Genomic DNA, 16,843 nt, shown 5'->3' with positions numbered 1-16,843 from the left:
TAAACTACGGTCATGAAGGTAAGTGTTTCTTCAAGGGGACAAGGGAATGAATAAATTATTAAAAAATCAGAAACTCAGAAAAGCCCTGGGTATTTGGCTCAAAACTCCCCCCCAAGCATCTCTTTCCCACAATGTTGAAAAAAAATAACCTGTACATACACAATGTACATTTTTCTACATTATATATTTAAATTGTGGTTCATATAAGGTTTCCACAGCTTTTCATTACCTTCTATTTTTACTGAGGTAGAGAATAGAAATACAAATTCTTACCTGAATGTCTGTGTGGTAGAGGATGGTATAAACTGTTATTTTTGAATACTATTTCTTTCCACCACCACCAGAAGTTATACTTCCTAGAGATATACCTCTATACAGAAAGAACCTCTGTGTAAAAAAGTAACTAGGAAAAGGTACGCCTTTTCACTTAAGTATTTGTGTCTCATCCCAAATTTGTCACAAAACTGTACTTCTATTGAGATGTGCCAGGTTTAGTGAGGGTATCTTCTCGAAAGCCAGAAAGCATGGGTTTCAGTTCACGCTGATAAAAACTGCTGGCCTCACAGCACTCTGCAGAGCAGCTGTGGGGCTGAAATGCCAGTTTAGCAGGAACAGAGGGAACCTCTATTTTAATAAGTTTATTCCACTTACAAACAGATGCGGGTAACTCAAACAACGTAATACTTTAAAGACTTTCCCTCGAGGTGTTTGAGCAGTATATTAACTGAGGCCCCTCTAGAAAACTCCCTTACCAGCACTTCAGAGAGTCCCAGATACTACTACTCTAGCAGTACTAGAAAAGACTCCATCCTCCTATTGCACTTCTCAAATTGCAAACAGGTAGCAGTTTAAAACTTCTTTGCTTCACAGTGAGGATTTTCTTCTCCTTAAAAAAAAAATCTCAAAAAAGCTAGAAGGCAGCAATTACGGAATAATCGTTTTGATGTAGAGCAAGAAAGTTTCAGAACAAAGTTTCGGATGGTTTCTGTACAGCTGAAGGAACCACATCTGTTATCTTACCCCAAACATGACTGTTGATTCCAGGAATGCTCCAATGTTCTCAGTTTCTGTTGTAAATGGTATATGCAGAGCCTTTTTTTTTTTTTTTTTTTCAGCCTACAGGTGGTTGCTGAAAGTTTTGCTGTCAGTAAGTCATTTTCCTCAGTATCTCAGTACAGATTCTTCTATTTTTAGCCTTCTTTCCTAGGGATATAAGGCGCATGCAACTATGCTATTAGTTTCTCAGTCCTCTATAAGCAACTTTCAAACTGGTTAGCTGATTTCATGCAAATTTGAGTGAAGGATAAAAGACCTCAAAGATGTTCAGTTCCTTTCAGAGTTGTGAAAGTTGGCAGCTAGGTAGAGAGCGACGATATTAACTTCCCAACTGAGGCAAAGGCGAGGGGAGTTCAGCCTTGATCCATTCGGTCTGGCAGAAAGCAGCGGCCACGCGATGGCTGGCGGATCTGCGTGTGCCTGGCAGATGCTGGGGCAAGTCTGCAGCTGCCTCGCGCGCTGGGGTTAGGGGAAAGAACTCTGTCCTGCAGGACACGGGGAAGGCTTATGGTTAGTGCTGGGAAAGGACAAGGGAGAGGCAGGCTGAACTGCGGAGCGCTGCAGGGAAAGGATGCGACTCTGTATGACGCTGGCTTTCATTAATTCCACAGCTTATGGAACAACTTGTTAAAAAAAAGATAGTATCAATTTGTTGGACTAAAGAACATAAGACATTATGTTTCCCTGCACACACATTTCTCAGTAGTCATTTGATTCTCAGTTTGGATGTGGTCCCCTGGCTGTGCATATACATTTTCTTCTCCCTCTGTGAAAAGGACCATAACCTAATATCCCTCCTTTCTCTCATGTGATTATTTCCATAAAAATAATGATACTGAGATGTCCTGGCCTGACAGCTGCCAGAGCTAAAGCACTCTTTATTTATCCAGTTGTAACTACAGCAGTGACTTTATGAGGCCAGGTTTATTATACTCTTAGTTTGCAGAAACTTCCCTTAATTATTTATTAAAAGCCTTGCATGTGTAAACAGTAGCTTGTTTTGTAGCCAGGCCCAAGCATCTTTACAAAATACAACAGTTGACTGCAGAGGCTAATTTTTGTCTCCTCGATCTAATATTTCAGACACGCTTGTCACTGTTACTTCTTTTTAGCCTCAACAGTTAGTATAATGTGGTCTCTTGCCAGTCGTTTTTGCTAAAAGGAGATAATGAGTATAATTGTGATTGCTTCTTTTATGCCATGTGGTTTGTTAATAAACATTACACAAAATAATTTTTCCCTAAACACAGTAAAAATCAAATATTATTTTTTTCATTATTTCTTTCATTATGCATCCCAAGACTCATTCAAAAGAGTTTTACTTAGAAAAATCTGCAGACCTTGTTTCTGAGCTATGCTACCGAGCCTCTCCCTGTCCTCTCTGGTTCTTTTGCTTCTGTCGCTGTCTTTTTTGGCTCCTTCTGATCAGGGACCAGGATTCCTCTGAGATTTTCCTCAGCAGTAAATGTTCTTCTGGCAGGGCTATTTTAATCTCAAATAGATAACTGGTTCAGTTGCCCGTGGCCTCTTAGGGACAGGAAAGGGAGAGAAATGAGCAGCACAAGGAAGAACGGGAGCTGCTTTAGTAAACTTACCCACTGAAAACAAGACTCGAACCACAGACATGCCTAGAACAACCAAAGACCAAAGCCCTGCACCTTTTCAAATGGCAAGGAACCTCTTTACAATTCGTTTTCTACACCGCCCTGACAAGCTTAGTCTATGAGAAAGGTAACAGTATCCCTCATTTTCCTTCACTGCTAAATACAAAGAAGTTCAGCTGCTCCATCATTTAGTCTGAGCAGAAGAGAGACAACCTGCTGATTAGCTTCAGTGAAGCTTGATACTCCCGACTGATCAGAAAGCAATTCTCTCTGAATAGCATGGTCTCCTGGATCCCACTGATGGCAACAGAGAACAGTCACGAGAGCAAAGAGGCTGGTATTTTCTAGAGAAAACAAAATATCCATGATAAGTAAAAGAATCCAAGATGTATGTTTTCTACACTGAATGTCTTATTGCTTGTTCTTGAAAACATCTAACACGTCCAGATTACAACAGAGAAGTTTTTTCCACTGGATTGAGAAAGAGGTCTGCATCGTATTCACGGTAACGGCATTCAGCTGGTCAGGCACTCAAACACATTACTTTGGGAAGACAAAATGGTGTTTTCCATTAACTCAATCCCTTTCTGCTCAAGGCAAATAAGTCTAATGGTTTCCACTCTGTGTTTCAAAATTGCTTTTCAAAACATCCTCCTCAGCAGCATCTCGCTCTCCGCCGACACCCATGCTCAGCCACGACGGCAGGTGATGACACAGCTGATATTAATTCCAAAGTTTCCTGGTTTCATTTCTCCATCCAACCTGCACTCCTGGCTCAACTTTCCCTCTTGATAAAAGAGATAATCATTAGGCATTAACTTTGCCATGGAGTGCCTTTGCTTTCTCTATTCCTGAGCAAATCCTCTAGTTATCACCTGGTGCATTTTGCTGTTGCACTCATTCCTGTCATTTAGCCTTCTTTTGATATCTAATCTACACGCAGTGCTAATTATCTTCCTTCAAACGTTTCCTCCTGACCACCTTCTTCCCTTCTTTCACCGATACCTTTTATTTCTCCTCATGTTTTATTGGGCTCTTGTTTTCTTTGTTGTTCTCATCTCTTCTTTTGTTCTAATTTCTGGGAGTTGTTCTGACCATTCTTCATTAAACCGCATTTTACTCAGTCACTGGTCTGGCTCATTCTCTATATCCACTTCTGTTTTCATGCTGAAATACTGTCCCTACAAACATTTCCACCACTACAGAGTTGTTCTGTCCCCCTTCGGTACTTGTACATTCGTAGCCAAATACGTTCGCTCTTCTGTCAGTATTAAAGAAGCTTCTTTAGAGAGTCCACGTACCTGCTAACCACTGCATCACTTCACAGCGTCCAAAGCAAGGGGTGAATGCTTGTAAATCATTATAATTCCGTGAGATGGAAACTTGTGTTTGTAATAAACCCAACAATCTCTGTAGCTGCCAGGAAGAGGGGGAAAGACGGTTGGATATTTTTGTGAATCAGATTTACAATCCTCTACCCACAGTCCCTTCCAATGCTGATTTATTTAAATGTCTGTACATGGCAGACTCTAATATGCACAAACTTCATACCAGGGGAGAAAACAAAGGCTGGACAGCCGTTATGTCCAATAGGCAAATTAAAAAGTACAGGCACCTCTATTCCCAAAAGTGCTTTTTAAAAAAAGAAATTACATGTTGGTCTTCAGTACTTACTATTGCATTAAAATGATGAACCTTTCCGATATTTGAAACATTTTATAGCCTCCAGCTCCCCAGATTAAGAGAATTCTTGGTTTTGTTAAAATTAATCGGTCTGAAACAAAGCTGTCTTCCTACACGTTCATGTTTCACTGCCCTGAAATACCGCTCTGTCCTCCCCACTGCAATGATAGCACATGTGCCTGCAAAACAGCCCAGAAACGGGCTGAGGTAGGTTGACATCTCCTCAGCAGAGACATTGATCGTGCCTCTCTCCCACACTCTGTGCAGCTGATGATTTTCATGAAACATGGAGGGAATTCATGTATTTGAACTCTTACTTCTGTGTCAATATTGGTTGGAATTGGCCAGCTGGCTCAGAAGTTATTGCAGACGGGCTGACGGGCAACCTGTGCGCCAGTGCAAGCCCCCTTTCCTTAGGAAATCTCACTAAAATCAAAATCCCTCCAAGCTCCTACCTGTCAAGATTTGGAAGAAGAGCTTTACAATATGATAAAGTACATCCTATGGGCTTACGTACCAGAGAGTAGATTTGGAGAGGTTAATGTTTGAGATAAAAATAAATCCATGATCTAGGCAGACTCATTGATGTGTTGGGGTTTGGCAATAGTATAATTATAAGCTATTTTTTCCTATGAGGCGATTCAGCTCCTATTGGTATTTTTCACTTGTGCTTTTTGATTTTTAGCACTTTGCAAGTGAAAGCCTGTTGCTGAGGGATGCAGAAGAGACACCTGTCTCCTGTCCTTTCTCCAAAGTTTAAAAAAAAAGGTATTTAGGAGTATTAGTACCCTGGCTGTGAAAAAAATGTGTCCAAAAAAGGTGCAGGGCACTGAAATGAACCCTGCAGCTGCCTGCTCCTCCCTCCAACACCTCCACCTCCATCGCCTCCCTGGGTCTCAGACCTCAGCTTAACTTTAACCACTGCATGGGGATTTCTTGAAAACATCCAAACTCTATTACGCATAGTTTTCGGTGCCTGCTGTGCGAAAGCGTGGCTCTCAAAGGAGCCGAAAGCAGAGGCTGTTTTTAAAAATGTTTCTGCGGTAAAGGGCGCTGGGTCAGCTGGTGAAACAAAGAGACAGCCCCCGCCATTTTCACACCACAGTATCAGAGAGGATGAAGGCGGGGGCCGCGCCTCCCCCAGCAAGGGCAGGAAGCTGAGGCATAACATCTCCTAACCTGAGGGTTTTTTTGCCCATAAAACCGTGAAAATTAACTTAATAGTCTACCAAACGCCAATCTTTCCCATAACCTTTGAAAAGCACAACTTCCTTCCCTCCTCCTCCCAGCTGTAAGTTGTTGTGGTACTTTTTTTTTTTTCTCTCGTTCCCTATGACCTTTCGCTGGTACTTTCGGCTGTGGGAGGGGTTGGTCCCTTTGTGCTTTGTTTCTCACCCGGCTCCCTCCGAGGGCGGGACGGCAGCGGCGGCTCCCCTCAGCCCCGGAAAAGCTTTTCCCGCCCTTTTCCTGAGGCGGCCGTTGCGACCGTTGCTTTCCCGCCTTCCACTGCGCATGCGTGGGCTGGGGAGACGCGGGGGGGGAGCGCCATGGCAACGCGGAGCGGGGAGGTAAACGAGGGGAGGCTGCGCTCGGCGGCGGCCGTGAGGGGAGGTCGGGACCCGGGACCCCGGACCCGTTCAGTGCTCGGGGCCCGCCGCAGGCAGAGCAGGGGCTCCGGTGGGCTGCGCTTAAGCGTTGTGCTTTTTTAATTTTATTTCTGGAGCGCTGTGTCTGTGCGGGACGGGTGTGTCTCAGCCCGGCGGGGGGGGGGAAGGCTGTGGAGAACTCGTTGTCTTTCCAGGCTGGGGGTGTGGGGGAAGCCCCCCACGGCTTCGTTTCTTCAGCCCGTGCTGTGGAGACAGGGAGGTAAGGTCCTGCCTGCGCATCCCTGCACGCAGGGATGGGGCCGGGTGGGCGAGGCGAGCCTGGAGCAGCGCGGCCCTGAGCTCAGGGCTCGGCGAGTGCCTTCTCCAGGTCGCTGGCACCGAGCTGAGGTGCAGGCTCTCCTTTTTTCCCTGTCTAGTCTTGCATTGTTAGAGGAAAATCTCAAGGGTTTTGCTGAAAAGCTCAGAGTCCTGGAATCTGGCAGTTAGTAGATGACTTCACAGGTGATTCTCTGCAAAAAAAATGCTTTTAGGTAGGACACACCTCGACCTGTTTTTGCAAGGGCCGAACTTAACTATTTTTTTTTTTTCCCCCCTTTAAAGCTTAGTGCTCAGCACAGCATGTAACCCACTGCGTGATTGTGTGTTGCAGGGTCCATCTTCAGGGCTTGATGTGGAGTCGCTCTGCTCAGTAAAAGGACCTAGCCATGGTAATGCAGGTTTGATTCTTCTGAAGAGTATTGATACCGCTTTGTAAGGAAATGGAGTTATTATCCAAAAGGTTCTTTCCCAAGGCTGCAGGACATAAACCGACCTGTCCAAATTCACTTTGTGTGCAAGTATGCACCTGATTCCGATTTTTAGCTTTTCTTGTTGTTCTTGGCTACAGGCTGTAAAATTTTGCCCACATCCTATAAAGCCTCAAATCTTCTTGCTTGTGGGTGAATGAAAATGCTGCACAAACATGGATTTCCCAGTACTTTTTGAAGAGTGTTCAGATGTCACGCTGGGCTGTAATTTAAAAACTCACAAGAGATCAGGTTAGGAAGTCTGGTCTGCGTGAGTCCTGCCTCTACACGCCGAAAAAGAACTGCACTCTGTTCAGCATCACATGTCCTTTGGTTCCCTGATAAATCCGTAAGAAATCCCAGGATCGTCAGCTGGCACACCAAGCGTTGGCTCTGGCACTGCCGTATGTGCGCGTACACGCATGAGGTGTTACTTCTGACAGCATTCGTGATGCTGTGCTGTAGCTTGTTACCCTCCCACGCTTTGGGAACCCCTGCTCGAGGTTGTGCTCAAATGTGTGAGCTGACTGCAGACTGCCGCTTACCAATGCCACGTTTCATGAGCGACACGAAACAGAAGACAAGACAGTTGCTGACAATGATTGAGAACACGTAAAGCCCGGAGGTCAGAGGTATCCGCTGCAGAGGGACAGCAGGAGCAGTGAGGCTGCTCTAGACGAAAGGCATTCCCTCGTTCTCACCGCAGACTTAGACAACAATTTGCCCTTACCTGTAAGCACCTTCTTTATTTTGAAAGATCAGCTACAGGCCAAATTCTGACCAGGAACTTAATTGTGCTCGCAAAATCCACCAGTGACTCTGCTGGGAGTGTGTAAATAGGGAGTGTGATTCAGGTGACTGGCTGAAAAATCTGACATAAGCATCTACTCTGTGAAGTGTGCACATTCCAGCACATGAAGTATTCAACAAATTCTATCCAATTAAGGTCTGCAAAAAAGGCTTGTTGCCCTCTCTAATATACGCCTGAGTTCAAGTAGTTTGCAGTTTGCATGACTGAAGGTTTGGGGAATGATCTACCATCAGCTGCAGCTTGCACTCTGTTATTTTCTGTCTTTCTTCCCTCTGTGGACAGTGGTTTTGTGTGTTTTATATAGAACTCTTGACTTTTTTTTTTTTCCCTTTACCTGTACATATTCCTTCACATTGTGGTCTCGGCTGATGCTGAAGATTGTACCCCGACTGTGTTCTCATACCTCAGAGCACAAATGTTTGTCTATTTTGCACTTAACAGTACTGAGCTGTAAAGGGATTCTTTAGATTTGACACCATGAAAAATATGCTACGTATACTGCCTTCCCCTAGTTTCTGCCCAGCTGACAGTTCCATGTGGCCTTTCTGGCTGTATCTGTGCTAATTCTTTCTAATAAAGTGCTTGCATTTAATTACAGCGTGCAAAACTAGGCAAATAACAGAAATAGATGGGCATATGCGTAAAGTGACTCGGTGTGTACTGAAAGTGCTCTTGGCATTGGACCAGAGATAAATACTTTCAGTCACTCATGATGTGTAAATACTCCTGTTAGGCCTTTTCTCTGGGAGTAGCCGTCGCTCCATCCTCGACGTTCCCGGGACGCTGCCCACCTTCTGGCTCCGTGTTGCCATCACCATTTTCCTGCCTACACAGCAGCAATGAGAGATCCCTCTGGGTCCCTGACCCGGTTTCTGTTGCTCAATACCTGGAGGCAGCGTCTTCCATGCAGACACGCTCCGGGCTTGTTGCGAGGAGTGGCCAGGATGGGTGAGAAAACAGTCCAGGGAGTGAATCAGACTCTGGCAAATCCCTCGCAGAGGCAAGAGGCTGGGTGTTCAGGCACCAGCGCTAATCAGCTGGAGTTAACAGGGGTATTTTTTTGGCCCACTCTAGGGCTTGGGTGAGTCTTGGCAACACCTCCTTCCTACGTACGGAATGGCAGCTTAAATTTGCGTTACCGCTAATGGTAGAAGAGCAACGGTGTCACAGAGCCTTGAAAAGGCCGCAGCTGTAGAAGGGAGACCTGGTTTTCTGGTTTATGATCCAGAGTCACAAGCAGACAGACAGTAGTGGATGAACACACAACACAGGCTTAGTTTACTTTAGGATTGTATTGTAATGCATTAATTAAAAAATCAGTTGAAAAGAATGTATGATTTCCATTGTGCACAAACCTTTTTTAGCACAGGGGAACACTAATTAGCCCTGTCTGATGACTTTAAAGATTCTTACAGCCTGTAGAGCCAATATGGATTTGGTGAAAGTCTATTAATTCTTGGGAGTCCGTATATAAAATCACCACAAAGTACAGGAGTCTGTGGTGAGGGGCTCTGAGCTAATACTGCGAGCCAGGACTAAGATGCAATGAAACAGCTGTTCCGGGATGTCTTGGGATCCTCTACCCCGAAGCGAGACCATAAAGATGCAGGACTAAAGTGAGTGTTTTTGTGGTCATTTTCTCTCTGCAGGCAGTTAAAAGTAGCAAACCCAAGCGTAGCAAAGGCAAAAGCTCCAAAAAGAAAGCAAAGAAGGTGGTGAAGGAAGTGGATATCCTCAGCCCAGCTGCCATGCTCAACGCTTACTACATCTGCCACAATGCCCCCGCCTGCTTGGAGTTCCGGGGCTTCGCCTGGCCTGGCTCCCCCAAAAAGAAGGGGAAGAAAGGAAGTAACCGGGTGGCTGGAAAGCAAAGGGCTCAGTGAAAACCAGGCTCCCCAGTGAAGAAGAGACTTTTTTGCCGATTAAACTTGTACTGACCTCTCCAGTGGCTAGCTCAAATATTTTGCCATAATCACTGTTGTGTCCGTACAAAGACACCCTTATTATAGCTCAAGCTTAGAGTGACAAATGGTTAAGTGACACTGTGCCATTGTAATTTCAGCTGTGGCCCTTCGCCCTCTGGTTCTGCGTGGAATAAAACATTGCGTCTCAGCAGCCTGAAGGGTCTGCAGCGGGGTTTGCTTTACCCATACTACTGCTGTTCTTTTATGGATGGGACATGCTCCCCAGTAGCGCTGCTGTACCTCCAGCTGGTTTGGTGGAAACTTAAGCTCAGAAAGTGGATACCGTGGTAAGATTGACAGTGTTAAGTATGATTTCCGTAACATCAGCTTATCTGTGTGAGAGTCACACAGCGCTTCCTCTCTGGGTCAACAGAGCCATGCGATGGCATCTGTGTTTCTGGGTGATTCACCTCGTTCTAAAAGAAATGGCTACGTTTGGTCAGATAAGCAGTGTTTGAAGCTGCAGCGAATGTGCTACCAGCTCTCCTTTGGCTGTAGTGCAAATCTGGAGATCTAGTTTAGGTGTTGCCAGGGATGCTGTGTTACACGGTTAGAGGTGATGATGAGCCCTCCCCCACCAGGTCTCCCCTTACAGTCTTAGTCCAAACATCCTGGCTAGAGACCACAAGCCTTGTGCTACGGTTCAGAGTTGTTCCGCTCCATTTCCTCCACATGTGTGTAACGCAGCCCTTGGTAAACTGTGAAGCAGCATCGCCAGCGAAGCTGTACATCTCTTCCCAGATTCTTACACCGACTGGAAGGATGCAGTGGATTGACTGGGAGGGGTGAGGATGCATCCTGAATTGATGCCAGCTGTGGAGAGATGGGAAGTAATACAAAAGGGCTGGGATCTTGGAGAAAGAGGTGGGAAAAGAGAATCTGCAGTGGGCTGGAGCTACTGTAAGGGGAGATGCCCCAGTTCTCTGGGACACCCAAGGGACTGTGAGCGTGCAAGACCAGTCTCTACGCTGACCGGCACTGTGATGTGCACAGGAAGCATCACATCAGAATTTCAGTTGGTTTCTCAGGGCTGAACATCTGCGGTGCTGATCTGGCAGAACAGCGAGCTGGCTCTCAAGGCCATTTCTGATTGACTGAACTGCATGAGGAGGTGCAGCACCTTTCCGACTTCCAGGTAACTTTATGTCACGGATGACAGAACAGTCAATTATAATGTGATTGACCCAAACCAGTAAAGGCCTGTAAAGCCTTATGCTGTTTCTCCAGCTTAAAGTGTTCCCTCTATGAAGGGGTCTTGACCAGGTAAAATCATAGTTTTGTGGCATTGCTTGTAGGCCAACTACAGCCATTATGTAGGCTACTGCACTACACTGAATTTGTTACATCTACATGTCAAGAAGATCACGGTGGGTATCCTGTTTCCTTGGTAATTAGTCTGCAGTTGGCATGTTCTGCTGAATCAGAGATGTGGTTTGCAGTACCAGTTTGTTCTATGTTGTGCATTGACATGTCTTCCTCAGCAGTTTTTCATGTTCTTGCTTCCCCATCACCCACCAGGAAGTTTCTGGTCACAGCATATACTTGCAACTATTTCCTCCAAGTATCGGTGTTGTAAATCGAGAACTCTTGCAACCTCTGTATTTAGCATCTCGAGCTAAACATTTAAAAAAAAACAATTAAAAAACCCCAAAGTTTCCCTTTTTGTATGACATATTTGCTACACAGAGCTTTAAGGGACAGATGTTTCCAAGCACTGAGGTAGGACCTGCTTAACATCATGGGGCAGCCCCCCACCGTCCCTGTCAGTCTGGGTCCCAGGGTCAGTTTCCAGGAGAAGCTGAAGAGCAGTGTCATCTCTTGCCAAGATGAAGAACCCAGTTTAACAGCAATTGCACACGGAGCAGATGTTTGGGGAAGGAACTTCTGAGCAACTTATTCTCCAGCTACCTATCGCAGCATCGTGCGCAGTTTCCTCTGAAGCAGCTGTTATGTGACCAGCGCGGGAGACGGCGCGCCACACAAGACAGGCAAGTGGTCTGATCGGATAGGGCAGTTACAAGTAAGTGAAGCCATTTTTACATCTGTGATAGACTGGAGCTACAATGATTTAAAGACTCCAAAGTTTTAGTATGCAAAAACTACTGGAACAAGTAGTGAAATACCGTTATATGTTTTCTCTTCAAACAAACAAAAAAAAAATCTGATTTCTGCATGATGCAATTGAGCACACCAGATGGTGACCAGCGACGTGCAAAGGACAAAGACTCTGCTTTCTAGTGTATCTGAAAAGTTGCCATTCATTTCTTTGACAACAGATGAGAAAACCCTTCCAACCATCCCAAACTGAAAAATGAAACTTTTTTTTTTTCTTTTTCGCTTTTACCTCTCACGCCTTGATCCATCTCAATTTTGCATGCAATTGAGGCTCCCTGGTGGTTAATAAAGACCAACAGACGTCTCTAAAGAAAAGTTTGGACTTCAAATGGCTCAATTCTCTATTTGAATGTGTTGCTTCAGAGTGCCGCAGGCTGTGCTGCTGACTTCTAACGGAGAGTCTTCGGCTCACGAGGACGTGACTTTACAGGGAGTCTCCGCTGCTGCGGGATGGCACTTGCAGATACTTCTGTTTTATCACAACCTCTAAGAATTTGATTCTGTGATGGGCTTTTCTACCTGCTGGGGTGCAGAACTTGTAAGCTGAGTTTATGACGAATAAAGCCTGCTCTGCTCAAATCCACAAAGAATCTTTTGAGGGCAAACTGCATGCTGGAGAGGCCCTTTGCTTTATGGGCACAGCGCAAGGGAACTTTGCGGCGTTATGTGCGTCATCTCTTGCAGGGAGAGTTACATTTTTCTGGTATTTGGGCTTCCTTCGTTTTGCTGTTACCGAGCAGTCGTGCACAGTGTGCTGCTTTGGGTACGCGAGGTTAACGTTTCCTGTAGGAAGTTGTGTACCCAAACCCCGCTGTTAAAAATACACTGGATGTTGATGTGCATGTTTGTGGGTGGGGCACAGCGGTGGGGAGGGGAGAGTCATGGGACTATTATGTGATGTGAGCGATGGCTATATTTATATTTAAAAAGTTTAAAAAAAGATATTATTCACCACATTTGGTATTAGAATATTTCAAGCTGTATGTGAGCACCTTCCCTTGTTTACTCTTTCCTTCAGTCACTGTTTCTGTATTGCCTGGTATCTCCTAGCACATTATTTTCACGTCAAGAAAAGCGTTTTGGGTCTTTAGGATACATAAGAAAGGCTTGAGAAGTGGTGTGTATCCTCTTGTCTCATTTCTCATGTTAAGAAATGCCCTGGCTGTTATTTCCCATCTTCAGGGGAGGACGGCTGAGGAGTCTTTTACTCATAAATGGTATCTCCATAATGAAGAGGTTACTACGGTGCATTTTTAAAGAAAAACTTCAATCCAAAAGGCATATTAGATGTTGGCACTAAATAGTGTCAGCAGAAGTAAATAAAATAAAGTTTTCGGTAGGTTAACTCCTGTCTCATTTGCTCATTTTTCACTGTCTTGGTTCCCCACTGCCATTTCAGATGTCCTCCAGGAACAAAGAGAGTCCAATTTTACTGTCTTTTTCATAAGCCGTTCTCTTTCAGGCTTTCTGTTTATGATAAAAGAAGGCGCAAGGCATTTTTTTTTTCTCTTTTTTGCTAGTAATTGTTGTACAAAAGGCCAGAAGGAACAAAAGATTAGAACCGACAGAAATGGTTGCTCTCTGAGACGTGCTGTCTAGGTACCATGACACCTGCAAGTATTGATGTCCCATTTCAAACACGGGGATGATTTTTCTTGCGTCCTAGTGCGTTATCCACTATATAATTCTCCAGTTCCTGGTAGTTTTCTGGAGGTATTCAGTGAATTCAGGAGTCCTGCTTCTTGCAGATGCTTTTGATGTCCCCTTAGAGGAAGCTTATAGGGCCTTCCCACCCCAGCAGCCTCAGACCATAGGTTAGTCATAAGAGAATCCTGGGGAGAAAATACCTTTTTCCTTGACTACTTTTTGGTTTAGGCCGCACATAATTTTGTTAAAGGTAAGAAATACTTAGTTCTTTTAAAATAAAATATAGTCCTTTAAGTCTGCCGTGTTCCTTCTAGGTTATTGCTAAGACTTCAGGAGAAACAACCAAAGGGATTTTTTTTATTTTAAGGTCTGAGATATTCACGACTAAGCTGAAGTAAACTGAGTGTGAAATCTTTTTTTATGCAAAAGACTGCCTTAGTATCAGCATTTCTCCCAATTGTCTTCTAGCTGTAATTGGCACTAAAAGAGAGAAATGTTTAAGAAAAATGAGGAAAATATTGAATGCAACAACACGCTTACAATGGCTTCCTTGGAACGGCTGTGATTATGTGCCGCGAAGGGAGCAGTTTGCTCTTTGGTGGAAATGCTTGAACCAAATGCTTTAAAAGTTCACCTGCAATTACTGCTGAATGTTAGAGTATTTTTAATAGCTGAAATTGGGAGTGATAGGCCAAGTGCTCCTGCAATCTAAAAGGAAGCCCTTTTTCAATGTTAGCAGGCAGACCGGAGTACAGGGGTTATATGAAAAAAGCAAAAATACTTAATGCTGTTTAGCGGAAGTTGAAAATTACATTTAACTTCAGAAGATCTTTTTCTCTCTCGGGGTGATTCGGATAGGTCATACATCTCTTGGGGGCACTTTTTCCACTTCATTTAATAGGAAGTGCCTGTTCCGTGCAGTATGAAGATAACCAGCCTGGGAGAAGAGTTCTCCATGCATACTGAGATGTTAAAGCAGAAGCTACAAAACTGATGTTTGAATTACAAGTTGTATTGGTTAAGCAATTAGTTACAATAATTATTGCAGCTGGGTTTTTCTTGAGTCTACTCAGTGGCGGTATGGTCAACGCACTTGAAAGAGACTTTAAACATGGGTCATCTCACCTTGCTTTGCGTGTCTATGGCAGAGCTCTCTCTGCCTGAGCTAGTCATGCTGGGATCTCCTTATAGATAAAACGGAGATGGGAAACAGGCACGTAAGGCGTGACCACTTCTGCACCAAAAAGTCTGATGTTTCTTTTTCACATTCATGACAAACTGCTCATTCCTTAAAGTATTTTGTTCCTGGAAAAATGAATTTACTATCTATGACTTTTTTGACCTCTCTTGGTCTAAAAATAACGTTTGTAGAATAAATCTGCCTCCAAATCCTCATCCGATTTGATGGATGTACTACCATAGTACGTGATGTAGCACTTTCCGTGTTGAATACACAGTTACAACTACTTGGATTGCTCATTGCATAGCATGAATGATCTGGCTCCCTTCTTGTTTACGCAAAATGTTGTCTGCGATAGCTTCTACGGGTTTCTTTTCATGGCATTTTCATACAAATGTTATGCAGGTTGATCGACCTTCTTGAAACCATAATATGTTTATGTATGGAGAGAATTTTTGTTCTGTGACATTTGCTTTTGATGATTCTGGGAGCTTCCCATCCTTGATTTAATGTGTCTTTTGCTAGAGATGGTTGTGGAGGAGCAAGTGGGAATGCTCTGCGTGTGTAAGATGGATTTTTTTTCATCAGAGAAGGGGAGGGGCCTGTTGAGGATATCCTATTTCATGTCTGTAGAGTTTGATTGGGTTGTAAGCAGATTTTATAAGCCCCTAAGACAGCAGAAGTGAAGGCTGGATCACAAGTGATGTAGATGAATGATGTCATGTTCCTAGTTTTCTTAATTTGACCTTTCTATGGAAAGTGAATTACCTTGCAGCATCAGTTGCTTCATAAGGAGAGTTATGGTTGGTTTAAAGCTTCTGACGTGACTTGCAATCTGCTTATTGGCAACGACCCAATGCTCGAAGAAATGAAAGGAAGAAAATGCCAACCCCTATGAAATCACTGCTTTTTCTAATACTATTGATAGTATTGCCTCCTCTAGCGATCTCAGTTTTGTAATCTCACCTCGGGCTTCAGTTCTTCAAGGTAAGTAATGCTTTATTTATTATTTAAAGCTGAAGCGCCCAGACCTAGTGAAACAGGCATCTTCTGCTGGGGTATATCGGAGCTTTCTAAGCATCAGGCTCTTTGTCTTATTCCAGTAATAACCACTGAGCTTGCCATGGTGTCCGACTCATCTCAAATGATGTGGCCTGAAATGGTGTCCTTGAAAGCAAGAGTCCTTCTGCTGTCACCCGTTGTTTTGGCTCCTGAGATACTTTATGCAGGAAGCCTGGCACCTTCTGAAAATAGATATAATATTTTGGGAGTACCTGATAATTATAGCTTGCCCTTTGGGAACCATCCAAGGAGTAGCTCTGTTTTCTTAGAAGTGTACATGCTTTTATTGATCCCTCATCCTTTTCCATTGTCTTATGCATGTGGCTTGCATCATTTCTGTTGCCATCACCAGAAAGCAGATAGCAGAATAGGAAACATTTCAAGCTCTTACACTGGCAGTTGATACTTTGCTTTTCTTGCCTAGAACCACAGTTAGGGTCTGTCGCAATGCTTTGGCAGGTCTTAAAAGTTCTTCACAACCTGGCATTGCAAGCTTACTCGGAAGAGGAGATCAAAGTAGTTTTAATAGTTTGTGAGGTTTCAGACTGGTGACCTCCTGGGGGTGTCTCTGGCGAGCTTCTCAGTGTCTCTTGAAATGTCCCAGGGTCGTTCAGCTCTCGGGCAGCTCCAGGACTGTTCCCATGCCTACGCATGGCAGGGCTGTGCTAGTCCTGACCTTACCAGTAGCCGTAATCCACAGTTCATCACTGTTTTTACAATGATCTTTCATGAAGTAAGAATTGTTATGTCTTCTTTCTCTTAAAATTCCTTCCTTTCCGCTCTTTAGGGTAAGAAAGCACACTACTTTCAGCCTTTCGTTCCTATGTTACATTTTTTAAACCTGTTATTCTTGTTGCTTTCCTCCATGCTTCACAATGCTACTGCTTCATCAGCACAAGGTGACAATTAACACCTCCAACGTGCAGTTTTTCTTCTCACATGTTGCTACATGAGAGTCATAAAACTGAGACTCATGGGATTAATCTCCCCTAAATCTAAATGTCTGCATCGATGCCCGGACTAGCTGTCTAGATTCTTTAGTTCATATAGTTCAGGATGTGATTCTCTGATTAAACGTACGCAGAGGCTTAAAGCAGCTCAGGGTGTCTTGTTTAGGTACAGGAACCCACACCTAGTGAGATCTATCCCACTCTCTGTGATATGTAAGATTTTACTGAAAAAAACAAATGCAAGTTTAGTGTGGATACAGAAATGTAAGTTCTTCACAAAGCGATGAGTCCAGGGAAACCCATATGGCCGTGGCTGGGGACCCTAAAGAATTTGGGCTAAAGGCCATAAAAATGAGTATAAAAAAAATTGAAAACTTCT

General features: G+C 44.1%; 1 protein-coding gene across 1 annotated transcript; it reads left to right on the top strand.

Moving 5' to 3' along the window:
- Nucleotides 1–5,893: 5,893 nt before the first annotated feature.
- SMKR1 (small lysine rich protein 1) lies at nucleotides 5,894–13,696 on the top strand. Its single transcript, XM_082309317.1, has 3 exons — nucleotides 5,894–5,911; nucleotides 6,600–6,657; nucleotides 9,196–13,696. The coding sequence occupies exons 2-3, from the start codon at nucleotides 6,655–6,657 to the stop codon at nucleotides 9,427–9,429; spliced, it is 237 nt and encodes a 78-aa protein (XP_082165443.1). The 5' UTR covers nucleotides 5,894–5,911; nucleotides 6,600–6,654; the 3' UTR covers nucleotides 9,430–13,696.
- The last annotated feature ends 3,147 nt before the right edge of the window (nucleotides 13,697–16,843 follow it).

This window comes from Platalea leucorodia, assembly GCF_965183815.1.
Source record: "Platalea leucorodia genome assembly, chromosome: 4".
NCBI classification, from domain to species: domain Eukaryota; kingdom Metazoa; phylum Chordata; class Aves; order Pelecaniformes; family Threskiornithidae; genus Platalea; species Platalea leucorodia.
This window is presented reverse-complemented; position numbering and strand designations above follow the sequence as displayed.